Raw genomic sequence first — 19841 nt, 5'->3', positions numbered from 1 at the left:
CTTCTGCACTGGGCTGTGGCTAGGGACTGGCTCCAGAGACAGCCGAAGGCAGCAGCAGTGGCCTGGGGGCAAGCCAAAGCAGTGGTAGTCATACCACAGGTAGTAATGCTGTTGATCGTCCACTGACAGCTTTGAGGCCCCAACGTACTTTCGTGGGGGCAGCGGAAGAGGCGGTGGCCGCAGCCCTGTCACTGAAGAGCCAACGGCCTCTGTGGCTGCGGACCGGAGAGGGAGTTCACGGTGCGATTCGGTCAAGCCACCGGTTTGCACCAGCACTTTCTGTCTCACCCTCTGCACAGACACCGCATCCCTGGGCGACTGCAAACATCAGTCACCCCTTAGGGGGGTGATGATGAAAAAAAGAACAAGAAGCCCTGGCCCACATCAAGGCAGTGTGACAATCAGCAGGAAGACACCGTGCAAGGACGGGGACACGGGGAGAAATGCTCCCAGCCCTGCTAGTGAAGAAAGATTCCCCCTTAGCATCCTCCCGATCTGACGCATCCCTCACTTAAAGCGAAAGGGCAGAGGAGCATGGGGGTCCTTTCCTGAGACGCGTCAGCTCATACCTGACAAAGCGTGACAAAGTAAAGCCTGGGACTGCCACACGGGCTCGCAAGCACCTGAGACACCGGCGATGGAGCCGAACTCCAGCACGAGTCAAGGCTCCGAGAGGGCCACCCACGGCTTTGGGGTTTGCAGTACAGAGCCAACTAGCAGGTGTTCTGAGCTTCGGTGGATGGAACGGGTCCTAAGAAAAGGAACTCACTGAGCTCCTGAGTGGCTCAGTGAGTTAAGTATCTGACTCTTGATTTCGGCTCAGTTCATGATCTCATGGTTCGTCGATTCGAGCCCCGCGTTGGGCTCCACACGGACAGTGCAGGGCCTGCTTGGGATTCTCTCTCTTGCCCTCTCTCCCTGCCCCTCATCCACACACGCACATGTGTGCTCTCCCTCCCTCTCTCTCTCAAAATAAATGAACTTTAAAAAAGAAATCTGTTTTTTTTTTTTAATTTTTTTTTAATGTTTATTTATTTTTGAGAGAGACAGAGACAGAATGCGAGTGGGTTAGGGGCAGAGAGAGAGGGAGACACAGACTCCGAAGCAGGCTCCAGGCTCCGAGCTGTCAGCACAGAGCCCGACGCGGGGCCCGAACCCACGGGCCGTGAGATCATGACCTGAACCGAAGTCGGATGCTCAACCGCGGGAGAGGAGGCGTCCCCGAAAATCTGTGTTGCGTGGCACTGTCACCACATAGCCACCCACGCACCCCAAGAAACCTGTTTTTTTAAAAAAGGGGAGCACTCACAGAGGGGAGCACTGGGAAAGAGCAGGCTGACTTTAAGACCAAAGACAGTGGGGGATGAGGAAGGACGTAACAATAACAAAAATAACGGCAGCTAACACTGACACAGCCTTGACCCCATGCCAGGCAGGTGCTGACCACCCACCACATTGCCTGGTAAGGTAGGTCCTATTATCGTCACTACCACTCAGCCCCGGGAGGGCGTGGACCATGTCTGTGGCATCCCCCAGAGCCTGAACAGGGCTGGCCACATAGGACGCACACGGTAAATGTGTGCATTATGCATAAATCCTTGCTTCACACAGAAGGGAAGGCAGCGCAGAGTAATTAACATCTCCAAAGCCTCAGGGCTACTGGGGGGCCCAGCCAGGATTCAGCCCCAGCAGAGCCCGCCTTCCTTACCGCTGCATGTGTCTGGGCTCAGAGAATCCTGCTAGCTTAAGCTGTGGTCCCAGCGCATCCGGTGGGGGAATGGACAAGGCATCATCCTAACCAGATCTTCCGCACCTGCCAGAGCGTGAACCTGGTGGCCAGTGGGGCATGCGGAGCTCTCCGGAGGCAGTGAGGCCTGTGACTGGCCCAAACCACACATTGTGCCCCCAGGAGTCCCAAACACAGGGAGCCAAGGAGAAAACCACGCCAGCCTGGCTCGGGTAGCCAGGCTTGTCCCTTACCAATCCGTCGCAGTTGCTGATGGCGACAGCTGCCCCTGGCATGCCTGTGACGTCCCCGGTGTAGACACACTCCCGCCGCAAGGGCTGTCGGAACAGCTCCCGAAAATCCTCCTGCCACTCCACGGAGGCTCCGGGCACCACCAGCCGTCGGTTGGGCCGTAGGCGCAAATGCAGTTCCTCCCCGAAAACAGTAACATTGAAGTAGAGGGAGGAGCGCCCCACCCGGCCAGACTGCAGGGTGGCTCCTTTGCGGCGCAGGGGGCTGCGGGCCACCCGGAGGTGACCTGAGCGTGACCGTGGTGCGGGTGGCTCATCCACTATTGCACTCCCTGAGGAGGCTGCTGCTGGCCCAGACAGCACGTGGGAGAGGAAGCGTCCCCGAAAATCTGTGCTGCATGGCACTGTCACAACATAGTCACTGAGCTTTCTGGAGAGGCGCAGCTCTGCTGGAAGTAAACAAGGAGTTACATCAATGTAGTCTGTGCAAAGGTAAGGGGAGACCGGCAATCCCACGGGCGGAGAGAGCTCTGCAACCCTCAGCATCACCTCGGAGGGACCTCTTAGCCCAAGTTCATCCGATAGCCATCCAGTGCTTCCTGAGCCTCTGGATCTCTGTACTTAGATGAACGGTGTTCAAGTACTCTGTGCACATAACTTGCTTTCTGTAGTCCCCAAGGCCCTGTTAAACTTAACAGAAGAAAAGAAATGATGCCAGAGTCCTGTCTGTCACTCTAGCCACGAGCCTTCCAACTTTGGGCATTGCCAAGGAAAGGGTTGAAATTCCCCGAAAGCCCCCAGGGCAAGGAGAGGGATGGCGGGATCTGCCCAGACTCCCTCAGTGTGCTGAAGTCACCGGCCCAGCCTGGGGTAGGGCCCTCCTCGCCAAGCTCTCTGAACACAGCCAGCAAAACACACACACCTAGAAACCCAGGGGATCCTGGGCACGTGTCAAGGAGACAGGAGCTGGAGAAGGGAGGGAGGGAGTACAGGTTCTATGTTTTTCCAAGTTTAGAAAGAAAACTTTTTAAAGTAAACAGAGGCTGCTGAGATTTCGACACGGCCCAGCACCAAGCCTGGTAAATATAGATCTTCAAAAATAAAGAAGAGACGCATGGGGTGACCTGCCCACTCGGACTGAATTAAGTGTGAGGTCATGGCCCCATGCTCCAGGCTGCATGCCAGCAGCCCGGTCCTCACACAGCTCTCCCTGAGCCCAGCCAGGCCCAGCAGGAATGACAGCTCGCTGGCTTCCAGGCTTGGTGATTCAGGGACGGGAGTGTGGAGGGATTTTCATTTCCACATGGCTCCATTTTTTGCCTCCCTTAGCCCCCTTCACACTACCGATGAAACCTAGAAAATGACGTCTCCCGAAAACCCCCCATGCTCATGGCAGTTACGGTGGGGGAGTACTGACTCTCCTCTGGTTTTACCCATTGAGACCCCCAGGATTTCTGCTAGGGAGATCCCACTTCAGTACATGAGTATAGAGCTCACAGACAAGCAGATGTCCCGCCTAGAAATAACCAGAGCCCCCTCCCCATGCTCAGGTGAGGGTGTGGGGCGCCTGGTCTGTGTGTGAGACGGTGTCTGCACAGAGCCTGAAAATGATGGAGGAGAGAGCTATCGGTGTGTTTCCCAGCAGGAGTGTGAGGGCCAGGTGCTCACTGGGTGTGGGCGACCACCTGCCAGCCTGACTCCGTGAGGATGAGGCAGTGAGACACGCACACACAAGTTGGAGAGACAGTAGGCACTGAAAGTTAAAGGCACACGGGACAGAAACAGACCAATAGAGAGTGTGTGTGTGTGTGTGTGTGTGTGCGCGCGCGCGCGCGCGCGCGCGCGTGAGAGAGAGAGAGACAGAGACAGAGACAGAGACAAATATATAGCCCCTAAGAAGAGACTCCAGATTCCCAAAACCTCTCCGGGGTCTCTCCACCTCTCGTGCCAGAAAGGAAGAGCAAGCTTGGGTCAGCGACCGGGCCACAGGGGAAGAAAGAGCTCAAGCCCAGGGCGCGCACCGCCTCCTGCTCCCCGGAATGCCGCCGGCCCCTCGGGCCCCCTGGGGCCAGCCTGACTCCCGGGCACCCCGGACCCCATGCGCCCCCGCGCGCCCGACCTGCACGCACCTGGGGTCCGGCTGCCCGCGGCGGCGCAGAGCGCCCAGTGCAGGGGCAGCAGGCAGGACAGCAGCGTGCGGAACGGAGCCATGTGGCCGCGCGCGGACGCGGGCCCGAGGGCGCCCGAGCCCCGGGCTCCGGGCTGCCGACGAGGCTGGAGCGCGCCCCGGACTGCCGAGCGCGGGCCGACCGTCCTCCGCCTGCTCCGCCGCCGCCGCCGCCGGCCCGCCGGCTCCAGGTCCCCCGCGCCACCGCCTGGACCGCTGGCTCCACGCGCCAGAGGCTGCCGGCGGGAGAGCGGAGCGGCCGACGCGCCAGCGCCCCCCGTGCCAACTGCCGCGGGCCGGTCGGTCCGCCCGCGCCGTGACGCTCGGGGACGCGGCGCGAGCCAGCCAGGGGGGCGGCGGGGCGGGCGGGCCGGGGGTGGGCACGCTGGCGGGGCGGGGCCGGGCGCGGGTCGGACGGGGGGCGCTGCGCGGCCGGGGCGGAGCGCGGGGCTGGGGAGTGCAGCGCCGAGCGGCCCTGCCTGATCGGAAGTGCCACGCGGAGCCAGCCGCCTGGGCTCCCCCGGAGTGACGGTCCGTAGCCGCTTTCCTTGTCCCCTCTGCTCCCCTTACTTGACCGCAGGGCCCACTCTCCAGAGCCACCGGGCGGAAGGGATGTCCAACTCCGTTTGGGTGATGAGACCGTGACCACCTCTCCTTCCCTAGAGGGGGTTTCTATCTCCTTTCTCTCCTAGTGGAGTGGATGCCTTCCACTAACTTTATCTACCCGTTTTGCAGACCACGCCTCTGGGCCCCCAACTGCAGGGAGTGACCTGAGTCCGAGTCAAGAGTGTGGTTGAACAAGGTGAGGAGAGAGAGCCCTCCCTGGCTTTGTGCTTAGACAGACCTGATTGGAATTCTAGCCGTGAGCCTCCCTGGGAGAGTTAACTATAGCACGCACTAGGTGTTCCATAAATAAGGCACCCTCCACCTCTGACACTAATAGCTTCTCCGCGGCCGGAGGTGGGAACAATCCAGAGGCAGGGACGAGTGTGGATTGCTGGTTTTGAAGTGTTGCTGAGACCAGTTCAGTAGTCGGGGCAAATAGCCCAACCCCTGCTTCACTGTATAAATGTGTTCCTAACAATTTGCAAATGAACTGTATTTCAAGTAAGCCAGAGGTGGGAATTGGAGAAAGGATTTTTTTTTTTTTTTAAGAACTGTGGAATAAAGAATCTTTGTATACAGTGTATAAAGACCCCTAATCTTTCTGCTTTTGAGTCCAGACATTTTGTCGTGGGGCTTTCTTAAAGGGAGGCCAGCTTGCGGGTGGAAATTCTCTAAACACACTTCTCTGGGGAATCCCTGGGATCCCCTGAGAGAGGACTTGGGTTCCTGCACTCTTCCCAGTCTGCACCCTGGTTAGGCTCTGAATACCTTCCTGCCTTGTGGACAGAGACCCGGATTCCTCAGGATTCCTCATCCTCGGTATTGGAGGGCCAGTGGGTTTCTGAAAGCAGGTTCGGAGAGCTAACGTGGTGTCCCAGGTCACATAGCTCATTTGCAGTGGGGCTGGGATCCCAGTCTAGTGCTGAGCCAGAGAAAGAGACAAGACGAAAGGTCAGTAGACTATTCAAGGCTGAGCTTTGCCAAACCCAGTCTGTGACCAAGGGCAAGTCATTTTCCTCTTTGGGCGGCGGTACCTCATCTGTCAGAGGGGTAACCACGAGGCTCACGGGAGTCAAGGCAAACTCTGACGTCCTGTGGAAATGCAGAGCATTTTCTATTCCAAGGAATACCAAGAGAATTCCAAGGAATTCCAAGAATTCCAAAGAATACCATCCAGTTATTTGCAAATGGCACCAGCAAATCCACACACATATATATATTTATTTGAAAGAGACTTTGTGTGCGTGCGCACACACAAGCAAGGGGGTGAGAGGGAGAAAGAAACTTTTAAAAAAAATTTAATGTTTATTTATGTATTTTTTTTAATGTTTTGTTGATTTTCGAGAGTTAGAGAGAGACAGAACGTGAGCGAAGGAGGGGCAGAAAGAAAGGGAGACACAGGATCCTGACGTGGGGCTAGATCCCACAACTTGTGAGGTCACGACCTGAGCCGAAGTCGGACGCTTAACCCATGGAGCCACCCAGGTGCCCCTGGAGAAAGAATCTTAAGCAGGCTCCACACTCAGCACAGAGCCCAATTTGGGGCTCTATCCCACCACCCTGGGATCACAAACTGACCTGTATTAAGTTCAGGAAAAACAGAGTTCCTTTTTCTCATTCTTTTGGGTCCTTTAAGCTCTGTTAGGTCAAGAGCCAGGCTGTGGTTTTGTGTGTGAGGACAGATGGAGCAAGAATGTGTGTGTGTGTGTGTGTGTCCGTGGGAATGTGGAGGAGGGGCTGTGAGGTGACCAGGCTGGAACTGTCTCCATTCTGGCCCCCCACAAATCCACTAAATGAGCTCAGGATAAAATGACCTTCCCTTCTCAGGGTCTCAGTTTTCCCAGCTGCAGAGTGGGGGCCCTATGGGGACAGAAGGGAAAAGTCACAGTATATGATGGTTGACTTTCTCCCTTGCCATCCCAGAAGCTTGCCTAGCCCCCTCCCTGAGCCCCACCCCATTCTTCCTGCCTTAGACTTGGTAAGTCAAGAGGGACAGATTGCAGCTGGGACCCCAGCAGCCTGACTCATAAGCAGTGGGCTGGGGCCTCCCCCGGAGCCAGTCCTGGCAAGCAGAGAGCAAAACCTCACCCCGGTTCTCTCCCCCCGCCCCCTTCCCTGGGGCTATAACGGTTGCTTTTGTTGGCCAGTATTGTATGTCCAGGCTCTTTTCCACTGAGGAACCCTTTGTTAGGAAGAGCGGACAAGGGAACATAACTCAGAGTCTGGGCAGAAGGTGGAGGAAAGGGCTGGGTGGCAGGCCCCATTTCTGGAGGTGAACAGGGCCAAAGCAAGGAAATCTACAGGCATCAGCTGGGGATCCTGCTAGAGAGGGAAGTTCTGGGTTCCCTGACTCTCACCTTGGGATTCTCGCACAGTGGAATACGGCTTGGGTGTTTCTCTCACTGATGGTTCTCCAACATTTATCCAACGCTCCTTCTGTCCAAAGCGCTGGCAGCAGAGAGGGATATGCAAAGAGCTTGCACTGCACGGTCAGGAGCCAATTGGAAGATATGACAGGTGCACGAGAAAGCCTGAAAACCGGGTAAGACAGGAAAAAGGAGAGTGCTCTGGATGAAGGCGCGGAGTCATCGGTGAGCGTTATGGGGATTCCAGAAGGAAAGGGGCTCAGGGCAAGTTCAGTGGAAGGCTTGGGTCCAAGCCAAAGCCCATAGTCCTTGGAGTACACGTGGTTCTGTTTGCCTTCCTTCATCTTTTTTTAAAAATGTTTATTGAGAGGGGCGCCTGGGTGGCGCAGTCGGTTGAGCGTCCGACTTCAGCCAGGTCACGATCTCGCGGTCCGTGAGTTCGAGCCCCGCGTCGGGCTCTGGGCTGATGGCTCAGAGCCTGGAGCCTGTTTCCGATTCTGTGTCTCCCTCTCTCTCTGCCCCTCCCCCGTTCATGCTCTGTTTCTCTCTCTGTCCCAAAAATAAATAAAACGTTGAAAAAAAAAATTTAATAAAAAAAAAAAATGTTTATTGAGAGAGAGAGAGAGAGAGAGATTGAGAGCGCACGTGTGCACACAGGGGAGGAGCCGGGAGGGGGGAGAAGGGGTGTGGAGAGAGAATCCCAAGCAGGCTCTGCACTGTTAGCACGGAGCCTGACAAGGGGTTCGGATTCACGAACCGTGAGATCATGACCTGAGCCAAAATCAAGAGTTGGATGCTTAACCAACCAAGCCACCTAGGCACCCCTGGAAAGGTTTTCAAAAAGATAAAAGGAAGGGGCTCCTGGGTGGCTCGGTCGGTTAAGCAACCAATTTCAGCTCAGGTCATGATCTCAGTTTGTGGGTTCAAGCCCTGCATCGGGCTCTGTGCTGACGGCTCAGAGCCTGGAGTCTGCTTCGGATTCTGTGTCTCCCTCTCTCTCTGCTCCTCCCCCGCTTGTGCTCTCAATCTCTCTCTCTCTCTCTGTCTTTCAAAAATAAACATAAAAAAAGATAAGAGAAAGGGGCTCCTGGGTAGCTCAGTTGGTTAAGCATCCGCCTCTTGATTTCGGCTCAGGTCATCATCTCAAGGTTCGTGGGATTGAGCCCTGAGTTGCGCTCCTGGCTGACGGTGCAGAGCCTGCTTGGGGTTCTCTATCCCTACGTCTCCCTCACTGGCAGAAGTGCACGTTCTCTCGCTCTCTCTCAAAAAATAAATAAATGAATTTTAAAATACATAAATTGCTGTGAAAACTAGAACACTTACAGAAAAGTGCCACCTGCTTGTTTTTTTACAGAGGGGTAAACCGAGGCCCAGAAAGCAGAAGTAACTTCCATGAGACCTCAGAGTGGGTTCGTTCAGGGGCAAGATAACACCCCAAGACTCCTTGCTCCTGGTAAGATGATCCTAGAATACCACCCTGTTGGTTTCTCCACTCCCCGCCCCCACCCACTGCAGGACCTTGGCCCTTTGGCTACTCATCGTTGTCTCCCACCTCATTCCTAAGGGAAGAAGAAAGGTGTGGATCTCTTCTTCCTGACACCTGAGAACCACAGTCCCACTAAGAAGTTCTAGGCCAGGGGCGCCTGGCTGGCTCAGTGGGTAGAGCATGCAACTCTTGATCTCAGGGTTGTGAGTTCAAGCCCCAACTTGGGTGTAGAGATTACTTAAAAATAAAAAATCTTAAAAAAAAAAAAAAAAGTTCTAGGTCAATAGTTCTGAAATCAGGGTCCCCCAGACCGGCAGAATCAGCATCACTTAGGTGTTATAAATGAGAATTCTCAGGCCCTACCCCAGACCTATTCAACCAGAATAGGGGGTGAGGTCCAGCAAGCTTGATCAAACCCTCCGTGGATTCTGGTGCATGCTCAACATGAGGATCACTATTCTAAGCAAAGCTTTGCAAATCAAGGCCCAGTTAGGATGAGAACAAACTCACTGAGGATCTGTGACCTGCTCCTCACTGAAGGCTGCTACCCTCACCTCCTATCCCCAGTTTCTAAAGCTTGGGCTTGGGCCGTATCTGAAGTCTGGGTCTGGACACAGCTCCAGGAGCATCCAGAGCAACCAGAGACCATGCCTTGTGGTCCTTCTCCGCATCACCCTTCTCCTCCTCCTCCTCCCCACCCCCGCATTCCCTCTGCACATTTCTTGGCGAGTGTCTAATGACCGTATCTAAGAGACCCGGACGGGTTAAGTTAACCACAGTGATTTGTCATACATTACAGAACAGCTGACACCCCCGAGACCGGCTGAGCCATGAGATCAGTTAGAAACAATGCTGTTTGTGCCCTGTGTGTAGATGTCGTATGGTTGTGGTTACTGCATGGTGAGGGGTTCAGGGAGAGGAGGTCTCCTTGTCCTAGTAAGGAGGGATGCCAGAAAAGCCAGCTGTCCTTCCGGAATTCTGTTTCTGCCATTCACTCTCCCGAAACTGTAGGTTTATAATTGCAAATCAAAGTCCAGCGCAGCCCCTGATATTGGCCCCTTGGGGCTCAAGAGAGGCAGGCAGAAAACAGAGACCCTCTCCTATTTCCTGGAGCCCCTTGGTTGTAATAGAAGGTCTTAAAGAGATTTGGCAAGGACTCATTTCTCACCAGCCTGTCTTCTAATCCTCTTAGATGCCATGGTGGCATCCTGCCAGCAAAGACGGGCCAGGCCTCCATTCCCATCCTTTCTCTAGATCAGTTGGGTTATATGTAACCAAATAAATAAATATGGCTTAATTCATTACCCCACATCATATAGCATACTGAAAGAGACCTGGGCATGCCCAGTTAATTCGGCAGCCCAACAGACTCACCCAGTACCCTAGTTCCTTCCTCCTTCTGCTCTGCCATGTTTGCAGTTACTCTTGTCCTCAGTCTTGTCTCCTCTTAGTCACAAAATGGCTGCATCAGCGCCAGCCAAATGCGTATATTCACCAACTGCAATGGTGACCAGAGGCAATGGAAAAGGGAGTTCTTTCTTGTCCCCTCTTTCAAAAATTTTTATTATGCAAATTTGCAAACATAACACGAAAGAAGACAGTAGCATGAAGCTACCCCCAAGTCCCCCTCTGGCCCACATTTACCCACAACTCAGCTTCGATCATTATTAGCACAAGACTGGTCTTGTTTCATTGTTACCCCCTTCCCACCGCACATCCTGGTGGGATTTTTTAAACTTTACATCCAAATTAGTTAGCATACAGTGAAACAATGATTTCAGGAGTAGATTCCTTAATGGCCCTTCCCCATTTAGCCCATCCCCCCTTCCACAACCCCTCCAGCAACCCTCAGTTTGTTCTCCATATGTATGAGTCTCTTCTGTTTTGTCCCGCTCTCTGTTTTTATATTATTTTTGTTTCCCTTCCCATATGTTCATCTGTTTTGTCTCTTAACGTCCTCATATGAGTGAAGTCATATGATTTTTGTCTTTCTCTGACTGACTAATTTCACTTGGCATAATACCCTCCAGTTCCATCCACGTAGCTGCAAATGGCAAGATTTCATTCTTTTGATTGCTGAATAATACTCCATTCTATATGTATACCGCATCTTCCTTATCCATTCATCCATCGATGGACATTTGGGTTCTTTCCATACTTTGGCTATTGTTGATAGTGCTGCTGTAAACGTGGGGGTGCATGTGTCCCTTCGAAACAGCATACCTGTATCCCCTGGATAAATGCCTAGTAGTGCAATTGCTGGGTTGTAGGGTAGTTCTATTCTTAGTTTTTTGAGGAACTTCCATACTGTTTTCCAGAGTGGCTGCACCAGCTTGCATTCCCAACATCCTGGGTTATTTTAAAGCAAATCTCAGGAGTACCTGAGTGGCTCAGTTGGTTAAGCGTCCAACTTCGGCTCAGGTCATGATCTCGAGGTTCGTGAGCTCAAGCCCCACATAGGGCTCTGTGCTGACAGCTCAGAGCCTGGAGCCTGCTTTGGATTCTGTGTCTCCCTCTCTCTCTGGCCCTCCCCTGCTCATGCTCTGTCTCTGTCTCTCTCTCTCTCTCAAAAATAAAATAAAACATTAAAAAAATTTTAAAGCAAATCTCAGACATCACCTCCTGTTTAGTATCAGTAGCTAAGAAAGACTTACTCGTCTTTAAAAACAAAAACAAAACATCAACAACAAAAAACATAGTGCCTCTGTCACATCTAACAAAATTAACCTCAACTTCTTAAAGTCATCTTATATCCGATCGTTGCTTAAATTCCCCCACAAAAATTTTCGTCTTCTTTCGTTTTGTTTTGAAGGCACGGATTGTTCAAATCCGGGTCCAAAATAAGTTCACACAATGTGTCTGGCTGGCGGGTCTCAGAAGACTCCTTTAGTCAAATCCATGGGTGGGCAACCTGCACGTGGGGCCAAACCCAGCCCACGGCCTGTTTTTATAAACACAGCCTGCCACCTTCACTTGTTTACATATTCTTGGCCTCATTTCATGCTACAAAGGCACAGTGGAGTCGTTTCTACAGAGCCAGGATGAGCCACAAAGACTAAAATATTTATTACTTGGCCTTTACAGAAAAGGTTCGTTGACCCCTCATCTAAATAATTCCCCTATCTTTTTTTTTTTTCCTCTCCAGTTTTTGGTTTGAAGAAATGAGGACATTTGTCCCACAGAATCCTGCGTTTTCTGATGGCCCTTTTGAGGAGCAAGGTAGAGACTTCCAGAGCAACCCCCCCAGCCCACCCACAGCATTTACCTTCAAGTCTTTTTTTTTTTTTAATACGATTTATTGTCAAGTTAGCTAACATTCATTGTATACAGTGTGCTCTTGGTTTCGGGGGTAGATTCCCAGGATTCATTGCTTACCTACAACACCCAGTGCTCATCCCAACGAGTGCCCTCCTCAATGCCTATCACCCACTTTGCCTTTGAGTCTTGATACCCAGAATCCCTCACAGCCAATCCCTGACCAGGCCCGAGGCCCTCCTCGGAAGCCCATGGCTGCTCTCGAGACGCCCTCCCAGTCCCCGACCCAGATCCTCCCCACTCCATCTTCTAGCTGGTGGTCAGCATCTAACAAGCACGCCCCCTCTCCCAGCTCTGTGCTGGACACCAGGGACCCAGAGGTGACCATGGCAGACCGGTCTGTGGGTTCTGAGCTCCTCATCTACTGAGGGTGCTCCCAAGCTGGGAGGGAGGCACAGGTGCCACGAGGGCACAGAGAAGGCGTGCCAAACCTACATTTGTGCAGTTGGAAAATGCTTCCTGGAGGGGGTGCCCAGGGGCTTGTGGGGAGGGCAGTGCGGGATCCAACCTCACAAGGGCCGAAAAGCTGTGTTAAGGGATCTGGCCCATCCAGAAGGCTCTCACAGCCCCTGGAAGCTTCTATGAGGGGGCGGGAGCAGCATTAGGATTGAAAAAGCGAGTGAGATGTAAAATCTGCTCTCAAGTTCCTTGCTCCCGCTGAGGCATGAGTCACCCATGGTGGTGCACTGGCTATTTCGAGCCCAGGGGGTGAAAGGGTCAAGATATAGTGTGAGGGGTGCTTGTAATAGTGTTTTGTCTTTTCTTTTCTTTTTTTTTTTTTTTAATTTTTTTTTTTCAACGTTTATTTATTTCTGGGACAGAGAGAGACAGAGCATGAACGGGGGAGGGGCAGAGAGAGAGGGAGACACAGCATCTGAAACAGGCTCCAGGCTCTGAGCCATCAGCCCAGAGCCCGACGCGGGGCTCGAACTCCCGGACCGCGAGATCGTGACCTGGCTGAAGTCGGACGCTTAACCGACTGCGCCACCCAGGCGCCCCTGTTTTGTCTTTTCAAGATATATCAAATATATATTTTTAATGTGTATCTTTACATTGTATTTCATATCATATAATCTGTTTTAATGTATAATTTATGTATTCTATATTATATACTGTAAATTATGTAATGATATGGTTTTTAAATGCACAATTTATTCGATATTTCATATGTAATTTTATTTATATATTGTTATATAGTTATTAAATTATGTACCAATATAAAATATAGACGTATATCTTTTTCATGTTTATTTTTGAGAGAGAGCGTGCACACCCATGTGCACGTCAGGATGGTCAGTTTGATATGAAATCTTCTGGGTGTAAGCCAGATGCTTTGTTTAAGCTGCGGGGGAGGGTCTGTGAGAGGGAGACAGAGGATCCAAAGCGAGTTCTGCGCTGACAGAAGAGAGCCCCGTGTGGGGCTCGAACCCACGAACCCTGAGATCATGACCTGAGCCGAAGTCAGATGCTTAACCGACTGAGCCACCCAGGCGCCCCCAGACATATATCTTAATATGTATTTGACATATTTCAGAAAGGCGGGATATTCTTCTGGGTCCATATATTTTCTGTGTAATGGGATACATAACAGGGTAGCCTCCTAACGATGGAATGGAGTCTCTGAAATGATGCCTCGGAGGTAGTGCCTTTTCTCTCTTCACCGAAAGCCACCTTTGCTCCAATAGGTTGCGCTGGGCTATGGCCCCTCTTGGAGCTGGTTTCTAAATGTGGAAAACGAGACGAGCAATATCTATCTCCCGTCAATGATGGATAAACACAATGCCAGCCATATATCTGGAAGCCCTTTGAGGAGCCGGGGCAGAGGAGGCGTAATGTTACTGGCATTTTGCTTCCTTCTTAGCCCTTAAAACGGAATGCCCTGAGTGACTAAGAGTCCTCACCCTCTGCCACTCAAAGGTCAGGTGGGTGGGAGCTGAACCTACATTTGCTCATTTCCAGGATGACCCACCCTCTTTCAAACAGGGGCGGGGTGTGGGGGGGGGGGACACACAGGCACCCGCACTTTGCCAATGGAATTCTTGCCTTCCATCGGCACTGAGCTTTCACAAGCCCCATCTTCAAAATCGTCAGGAGTCAGCTGTGTTCTCCAAAAGAGGCACAGGCCTTTATTGAACACTACGTACGAGGTACTGGGGGAAGCATTGCCCGGGCCCCGGGAAACGTCAGCTCCTCGGGTGACCTGAATGTATGCCTGCTGGTGATTCCAATGGTGAAGGTGGTGGTTTGTATGACGTCTAACATTTGCCCAGCGAGAGAAAAACCTCAGCTGGGACACCGGGAGGCCAGGGTCCTGGTCAAGGCTCTGCTGCTGACAGGCTGGGGAGCTCTGGGCACTCCCCTTCCTGCCCCGTACCGTGAGCATAGGGATGAGATCACCTCTGCGGTGCCTCTGAGCCCCCACCACCCATGACTCAGCCCCCAGGGCTTTGCACACCCTGTTTCCTGAGGCTGGTGCCTTTTCCCATGCCTCCACCTGGCAAGCTATGCCTCCTCCTTCAGACTCTCTGTCAGCAGGCACTTCCTCCCTGGACCCATTATGACACATGTTACTTTTTTTTTTTTTTAATGTTTACTCGTTTTTTGAGAGACAGAGACAGAGTATGAGCTGGGGAGGGGACACAGAGAGAGAAATCACAGATTCTGAAGCAGGCTCCAGGCTCCGAGCTGTCAGCCTGGAGCCCAACGCGGGGCTCGAACTCATGAACCATGACATCATGACCTGAGCCGAAGCCGGCCGCCTAAGCGACCGAGCCACCCAGGTGCCCCAACACATATTTCTTATGGAAGCATTTCTTATACACTTTCTTTCTTTTTTTTTTTTTTTTAAAGTTTATTTATTTATTTTGAGAGGGAGAGAAAAAGCATGAGTGGGGAAGGGGCAGAGAGAAAGGAAGAGTAAAGAGGGAATCCCAAGCAGGCTCTGCAACTGACAGTGCAGAGCCAGATGCGGAGCTCGAACTCATCAACTACGAGATCACGGCCTGAGCCGAAGTTAGATGCTTAACTAACTGAGCTACCCAGGCGCCCCTTCTTATAAATTGTCTTAAGGGCAAGGCTCAGGTGTTGTCTCATTAAGACCTGGCACACAGTAGGTGCTCAATAAAAGTGTGTTGTACTGGATAGCACTGAGGTCCCTTCCCTCCGCCCTCTACCCTGGGTGAGCGTCGCTCTCCTAAGGGCTAAATTTTTCTTGCAAGAGTCTGAACCCCTCACCGTGAAGGCCGGGAAGTGAAAAAGGATATAGGTCTCCAGGGATACTCAGGCCTTGGGAACTAACTGAGGCTTGATACACATCATCTCACCCAACAGCTGACGGTGACACCCTTGCGGTCACCATTAGTCACTCATCCGCCACAGGCACTTCTGTTCTTTTTATAACTCCAGGCAGTTGGGGCCCTACACCTGCCCCACATTTATGCTCCACAGGCTTCCGAGATCTGCTTTTTGGCAAGACCTCCAGATCAATTAGCCGAGTCAGTGCTGAGAAGTTGGGAGGTTTGTGGGGTGGGAACCGGGTCAGAAATCCCTCCCAGACACCAAAGAGCTACTTAGGGCCAGTGGAGTTGAGCTTGGTCACAGAGACCAGGAAGACCAGGTCACGGAAAGAGCAAAGTGCACAGGGAATTAAAGCACACGGTGAAGATCCAAATCTGGAATGAGCTATAAAAGGGCTGCAGATTGCACGTTACAAGCTGTGTGCTTTCCCGAGTCCCCTCCAGCTGGCCGGCCGGGAGGAAGCTTCCTCCCACTTGGCCACGACTGACCTCCACCGAATGTTCCAAATAGGTCCACGTACCTCTCCCGGCCCCGTGGCCCAGAGAGCAGGGCAGCTGAGAGATGAGTCCTCCCTGGAGGCAGCCACACCCAGTGACCTCACTGCTCACTACTGAGCTGTGAGCACCAGGAGGAGGCAGAAGGCCCTGGGGAGTGGCTTCTAGAAGGAGCACCTCTATCCAAGGCCAAATGGCCCAGAAAGCCAAACACAGGCCACAGTTTAGCTCTGGGGCCACATGGGTTTATCAGTCACCTGAAGAAATGTCAGAAGCCGCTGCCCATCCTGTGTTTGGGTGCCGAGCTGCCCTGTAGGGGTCTGGGCTCGACTGGAAATGCCCAGAGTGGTCAGCTCTGGGGACTCCTTGGCCGTGCCTCCTCCCACCTGCCCTGAGCAACAGCCGAAGTGACATTCAGGCACCTTGTTTCCCTTCTACCTCCAGCCCCGTTGCCTCAGTAATAAGAAGGATGGTGAGGGACCGTTACTCCTCAACCCTCCACCACCACTTGGGCGGCAGCATCCCTGGGGTCTTCTATCCCCCATGGGGCCCTTGTTCTTCTCTCTTCCAGAAAGCCATGTCTCTGTAGCACCCACCCTCACGACTGCAACTATAAAGAGCTGTAAAGGTCTGAGATGTTACCCTCCTTGGATGCTAATCCACTTTTCCAGAGGAAGATGCTAACTGCCTGGGTCAGAGACCAAGGACTCTGTTGTTCATGGCGCAGCGGGCAGCGTGAGCTTCCTGTTCCCTCGCCCCCAAGTCCCACGGGGCCAAGCCGGAGGCGGGCCCTGGTGGGTGCTGTGACCACAATGGGTTTGTGCTACAGCTGAGGAGCCTTGAGTCTAGGCAATGCCAGTCTTCTAAAGGGGCTGCTAGCAAACAGGCAAGAAGAAAGGCAAGATCGTTATCTTCCGGGGCCCTTTGTTATGCAAAAGTCCTCAAAAATATAGCCCAGAACCAAAGCTATTCAGGAGACAGACAGGGACCCATTGGAATCATCTCCCAGCAGATACTGTGGAGGTGACGTAAGCCTCTGAGCTGAGCAGAAAATGGGCATCTGTCTCCATAAGTGCAAGGGCAGTGGGGAGCTACGTCCTTTCTTACCCTTGGCCGAGCCCTGCCTTGGACTAGATCATCGGGAAGCAGAGTCTGAGACAATCCAGGCGCAGGCTGGTGGGGGAGCCAGGTACCTGGGGCCCAAGAGAGGGCAGGAGGCCGCAAAAGGGGCAGGCACTTCCAGAACCACATCAAACTGATAAGGGGGGTCCTGAGAGTCCAGCCTCTGACTTAGATGACCTGTTTGTGTCCACCCCCAAAGGACCCCCACCCTTGGGACTCCTTTCCCTGCTCGATGCACATTACTTCCCTGATCCCAGCCAAAGAGAAGTCGCCGGGAGAATCCAGATCTCATCCAGCTAGTAGGAACCTGAGGGGCTCCACAAAGTTAGCCCAGAGGGTAGGGCCTTGGGCCCTGGAATAAGACTGGCCCAGGTTCACGCCCAGTGCTGATGCAGACCAACCGCCTTGGTGTCCTGGTGTGAGTCACGGCACCTGTCAAGTGCCTCGCTTTCCTTCTATGCAAAAGAATAAAGGTACCTACTCATGAGGGCTCTTGTAGAGATTAATCCAACCATCCACGGGAAGTGCTAAGCTATCACCCAGAGGCAGCACCGTGAATGGTGACCACTAATGTCCCGGCGACTGCTCTGGTGGTGACGGACCGTGCAAGGCGACACTGCCAGAGAACATAAGCTCTGGTATTCCAACCCAGGTTGCCCGACCTCCTTCCCAGGACGCCCATTCCAACTGGATCTGCCCTCTCCACCCATCCCACCTCCTTCTTTCCGCCACTTCTCTCCAACCTCGGCAGCCTGGCGCCCTCCACCTTAGGCTGTAGCTACCTTGCCAAGGGGATTCCACACGCCGTCCGTGGTTTGTCCCTGTCGAATGCAGAATCCAGAAGGGCTTCAGGAAAGTCGGTGACGCTGGCTCGCCACTACCAGCTCTGTGACGTGCGGAACGTTTCTTAATCCCCTTGAGCCTCAGTTTCCCCATCCGTAAAATAGGAACACCGCAGAGCTGGCTTATGGGACTGCGGTGAGGATTCCTAGATGCTTGGCAGAGTGCCTGGCACGTGGTGAGGACTCAACAGATGTCAGCTGTTACTCTGACTGCATTTAGCATTATTATTCTGAATGAAGATTGTAAAAGACACACCCAGATCTGGGGGGGGGGGGGGGGGGGGTTGGTAGGTTCTGTGCTCCAGAAGTAAGGAACTGAGAAGCCAGCAGATGAGCTTGTGGGGAGGCAGAAAAACTCTCTGCACACTGTATAAACGTGTGCGGGTGAGAGGGTGCTGGCCATCAGAAAGGCCTGGAAGCAGAGCAAACACACAGTGCCGCAGAGGGGTAAGGACATGGCGGCCACCAGCTGCGCTCAGCCCTCTGGGGTCCCCCAGCAGCACGAGAAAGGGGGTGAAGATGACCACAGCCATCTGTCGGAGGTCCCAAGGTCCCATGGGTGCTGGGGCCGCAGTGGGGCCAGAGCCAGGTGACTCTGCAGCGTCTAGAGGGCCTCGGACCTACTTCTCACAGATCAGACTAAGCACTGGCTGGGTGCATGGCTGGGGTAACCAGCTCGTCCTGGTTTGCCCAGGCTTCTCCGATTTGAGCACTGACAGGCCCTGCCCTGGGCACACTGGAATGGTTGGTCCTGTACTTGTGACCCACTGGCTTCAGAATGGTGCCTGTTCCCTTCCTGAGGGCCCCCGAGTGCCCTCAGCGGAGCCGTCCTCAGCCCCAGCCAAGCTCCACTGTTCCATCTTTCCCAAAGAAGTGGCCCCGGGATTTGACTGATAGCATCCACAAGGATTGGCAGGTCAGGCTGGACGTGGCCCGGGGTCCAGGGGTCAACGTGACTGTAGCTGGGGCTGGCCCCCACTCCAAGGCAGCCAACTTCAAGGCCAGAAGATGTGCCAGGAGCGGTATAACTTCAACATAAACTCGGTGGAGGTTGTCAGGCACAGCGGTGAGGCCTGCTGGATGGCTGACGAGGGCACATTAAATGCTTATGGAAGTGTCCACCCCCAACAGATCTCAACACAGTATTTTTTAGTTGGGGCTTTAATCCCCCAAAGTCTACTATAGGTACCTCCCCTCACTGCCGGCTCCCTTGCCCCAGGGAGCCCGTACCCTCTAGAGGCACGGACGATGGTTGGACAGGGGTGGGAGAGATGGGGAGGTCTGATCCGGGACGCTGGCCGCAGGTTTAGAAAGGGGATGGGGGGCTATCTAAGAAGAAGTTGGGTGAATATGCTAGGCAGTTCCTAGCAGTTGATGGGGAAGAGGCTAGGAGGAGGAGGAGGGGCAAATAAGGATGATCCCACTGGTTCTTCCCGAAGCATCCCCTGAAATGGAGAAGGGAAGTTTGGAAGGGAGAGGGAAGAGCTCGTTTGGAACGAGGGGAGTTTGAAGTTTCTGGGACTCAACCAAGGGAGCCCACCCCTGGCGTGCAGTGAGCACCCGGGCCTGGCGTTCCTGGGAGACAAAAGATCTGAGAATCGTCAGCCTCTGGGTACACAGGCTGGTGAGCTGACTGCGGGGGGCGAGCGCAGTCCAAAGAGAGGCTTGCGGGTGGAATTACAGCAAGACTGACTCCTGGTAGCTGAAGGTCTTGTCCTCTGAGAGTTTTCTGACTCCTGGGCAATTCACTAACTGTCTTACTGGGACGGGATTGATTTTCAACCCCATTTATTTATTTATCTATCTATCTATCTGTTTGCTTTTACGTTTATTTTTGAGAGAGAGGAAATGCAAGCGAGAGGCAGAGAGAGAGGGAAACAAAGAATCCAAAGCAGACTCTAAAGCACCGTCAGCGGGGAGCTCAAACTCGCAAACCGAATTGAACCTTCAGGTCCTGACCTGAGCTTAACCAACTGAGCCACCCAGGCACCCCCTTCAACCCCTTTTATATATAACTCTCCAGCCAACTGGACTTAATTCCAGGGACTTAATTCCCATCCTTGAAACATATGCTTCCAGTGGGATTCTGGATCCTTCCGCAAAGGACAATTCTAGTGACTTCCCTTCCTTTCCAAGGTGGATGAATATGCAAATTTCATCTCCACCATG

The 19841-nt window shown here is 53.2% G+C and overlaps 1 protein-coding gene across 5 annotated transcripts in view; it reads right to left on the bottom strand.

Moving 5' to 3' along the window:
• The window catches only part of ADAMTS14 (ADAM metallopeptidase with thrombospondin type 1 motif 14), an 82116-nt gene extending 77650 nt beyond the window's left edge, over nucleotides 1-4466 (bottom strand). For 2 of the 5 annotated variants that reach the window (XM_045439508.1, XM_045439509.1), the window contains exons 1-2: nucleotides 4107-4464; nucleotides 1981-2667 (exon numbers count right to left, since the gene is read on the bottom strand). In XM_045439508.1, the coding sequence (XP_045295464.1) occupies nucleotides 1981-2523 (543 nt within the window). In that variant the 5' untranslated portion in view covers nucleotides 2524-2667; nucleotides 4107-4464. Of the gene's footprint in view, nucleotides 1-1980; nucleotides 2668-4106 lie in introns of all 5 variants that reach the window. The other 3 variants (XM_045439510.1, XM_045439512.1, XM_045439513.1) reach the window with 2 other exon arrangements.
• Between the last annotated feature and the right edge of the window lie 15375 nt (nucleotides 4467-19841).

This window comes from Leopardus geoffroyi, chromosome D2, assembly GCF_018350155.1.
Source record: "Leopardus geoffroyi isolate Oge1 chromosome D2, O.geoffroyi_Oge1_pat1.0, whole genome shotgun sequence".
NCBI classification, from domain to species: domain Eukaryota; kingdom Metazoa; phylum Chordata; class Mammalia; order Carnivora; family Felidae; genus Leopardus; species Leopardus geoffroyi.
This window is presented reverse-complemented; position numbering and strand designations above follow the sequence as displayed.